The sequence below is a fragment of the Macrobrachium rosenbergii genome, chromosome 36 (genome assembly GCF_040412425.1).
Source record: "Macrobrachium rosenbergii isolate ZJJX-2024 chromosome 36, ASM4041242v1, whole genome shotgun sequence".
Lineage (NCBI taxonomy): Eukaryota > Metazoa > Arthropoda > Malacostraca > Decapoda > Palaemonidae > Macrobrachium > Macrobrachium rosenbergii.
In genome coordinates, this window is record NC_089776.1 from 15419577 (window position 1) to 15422076 (window position 2500).

Consider the following 2500-nt stretch of genomic DNA (forward strand, 5'->3'; position numbering starts at 1 on the left):
GACTTTTTAATAAGTTATTTTTTAAGAAGTTAGTCAATGATTAAGAGTTTGGGAGTAGAAAAAAAAGAAACCCAGTATGCTGTAAATTATCAAAATTATATACAAAAGATGATTTTGAACTACAGATGTACTCATTTCTTTTCATGTCATCTTACCTTCAACTCGGTTTCGCTCAAACTTGATTTAGAATCGCTCTTGTACAACGCCTGAGCTCTTGACAAACTCTGAGCAGTAGTGGCAGTGGTAGGCTGTCTCTGTCTGTCCTTCTGGGTCAATCTATCTTCAAGCGCTGTTCGTCTTGCAGACTCTTCTGTTGTGGCCTTCCTTCCCATCTCCTCAGGATTGGATTTTCTGTTAGTGGTGTCTTCAGAAGCAGACTTGCGGTGGGCCTCGTCTAGAAGATTCCGCCGGTGGGGTTGCTGCTGCTGCTGTTGTTGTTGCAAGAGATCTTCTGAAGGGCTGGCTACTGGGTGCTTTTTGGTTTCATCAGTCGATGGCCTCTTCGGGGCTTCCTCCAACGGCCCTCGTCTGGGGATTTCGTCCATGGTGGCTCTCCTGGGCAGTTCCTGGGAAGAGGAATGCCGTAGTGATGAAGAGATATCACTAACGGTCTTGCGCAGTTTCTGATGAACCACATCTACGGCCTCGTGGGCTGTGTGGAGCCCCGTGGACATGTGAAACGCCATCTGCGAAATAGCAGGAGGCTATCTAGCGCTATAGGCCATTGGGATCACAGCTAACGTGATGGCATGCACCTTTTTAACTGACGTAAATACTAAAAGGCAATTAACTACATGATCTTAAATCTCAAACAGGGTAGGAAACACTTTCGGTGCTTCTGTGAGGCTACATGGGGTGCATCTTACATCTAAGAACTTCATCTCTTAAACACTAAAATAGACAGTAATGTTGGTATTAACATGTTTTAAAAAAGGGGAAACACTACTAACTGGAGATCTAATTAACAGGGTGGTCTCTAGAGATATGTATCAACACATAACAACTAATAATCCATTTAGCCAAATATTTTTTTAATTCAATATGAAGATTGACAAATACATCTCTGAAAAAAATATTCCGAGACCTCAAATTCGAAAGACACTCAAGACACAGTGAGGTTCGTTAAAACTGTCACAGTTATCATCCAGGATAATGAGTTGGGATTAATGAGTGGGAGGAAAAGGATAATACAGTCTCTCATAAGGAAGGATCACAAAAAAAGGAAACGTCTTATGGGCTGGGAATGTTACATGCAGACCTGATACAGAAAGACACTTATGGTTCCATACCTAGGAGGGAAGTATGAATTCTTTAGTATATTTTCTTTAGCATTTAATTTTTTATTTTCTGTGTTACTCTCAGGGTCAACAGGTCACAATGGATCGGCCCACATCATGAGTAAAAAGACCGTAGACTTTAAACCATTTGGGATTTATAGGCATACCACCTGTTTTTAAGTCGCTTGCTCGTTTGTTTAAGGAGAACGCATAAGGGGAATGGGAGGGGGGGGGGATCAGGGTGCCTACATGCGATTCTGATGGCAGAAGACACGGGTCTTTCAAGTTGTCTTAGCGGGTCCCCGTCAAGAGAGCAGCCTCTTACGAACTAACCTTAGTTCCTATTGGATTTCTGTAAGACCTGCGCCAATTCAATCACCAAATGTAAATTCCTTCATTGAAAGTTAAAATCATTCATCTCATTCTATTTTCACTCAAAATTGGTAATCAAAATGTGAATTCTTTATGCAATATCAATACAGTTGCAATGTTACTTTAATTAAATGTAGGATGATATAAGTTATGATTAATAGAAGCACGACCTCTCACCGTTAACTACAGGAATTATTCACTATTCATCTAAGCATATCTAAGTTATTGAAATATGTTTATATAAGACTAAGTATATCCTTATGGTTACTACAAAGCAATTATACAATATTTGGATCTAAGAAGGTTCAAATACAGTAAAGGAGAAGGATGAACATAACCATATTTTCCCCTCTGTGAAAAACTACAAACAAAAATAATTTCAGAATTGACCTCAAAAACTTATCTTTAGATTTTCTGAATGCTTTCTTTATTGATGTTTATGCAGATATTTGTTTATTCATTCTTTATCTTTGCCTCACTTTTTTTTTATACTTTTTCCGTTATGTTCTTTCATCACTAGGCATTCTGTTCTTTAAATGTTCGACTGGCTAAATTTTGGCTATTATGGGCTGTATTATATAAGCATGTTAAGTAACAACACACTGGCTAACCATGCCCAAGCAACTCATACTACTGATGCAGTAAAATAATCCGCTGTGATTTCATTTCAAAATCAATGGAAAATTTTAGTAGGCAAAATTGAATGTGTGTGTGTGTGTGTGTGTGAGAGAGAGAGAGAGAGAGAGAGATGAATTTGTTAAACTTAATGTTATTAAATAAGAAAATAAATTGTCTGTTTACAATACGTCTATTGGAGAGAGAAAGCAAGAAATCGTATAATAATCTAATTA

At 38.1% G+C, this 2500-nt stretch overlaps 1 protein-coding gene across 31 annotated transcripts in view; it reads right to left on the reverse strand.

The window, feature by feature from the left end:
- The window catches only part of LOC136856665 (rho GTPase-activating protein 45-like), a 596905-nt gene that overhangs the window by 22821 nt on the left and 571584 nt on the right, over positions 1-2500 (reverse strand). For 20 of the 31 annotated variants that reach the window (XR_010858450.1, XR_010858449.1, XM_067134699.1 and 17 more), the window contains one exon: positions 156-686. Coding sequence is in view for 28 of the 31 variants with exons in the window: in XM_067134699.1 (XP_066990800.1) it covers positions 156-686 (531 nt within the window). In the remaining 3 variants the exon portion in view is untranslated. The remainder of the gene's footprint in view (positions 1-155; positions 687-2500) is intronic. The other 11 variants (XR_010858451.1, XM_067134707.1, XM_067134702.1 and 8 more) reach the window with 1 other exon arrangement.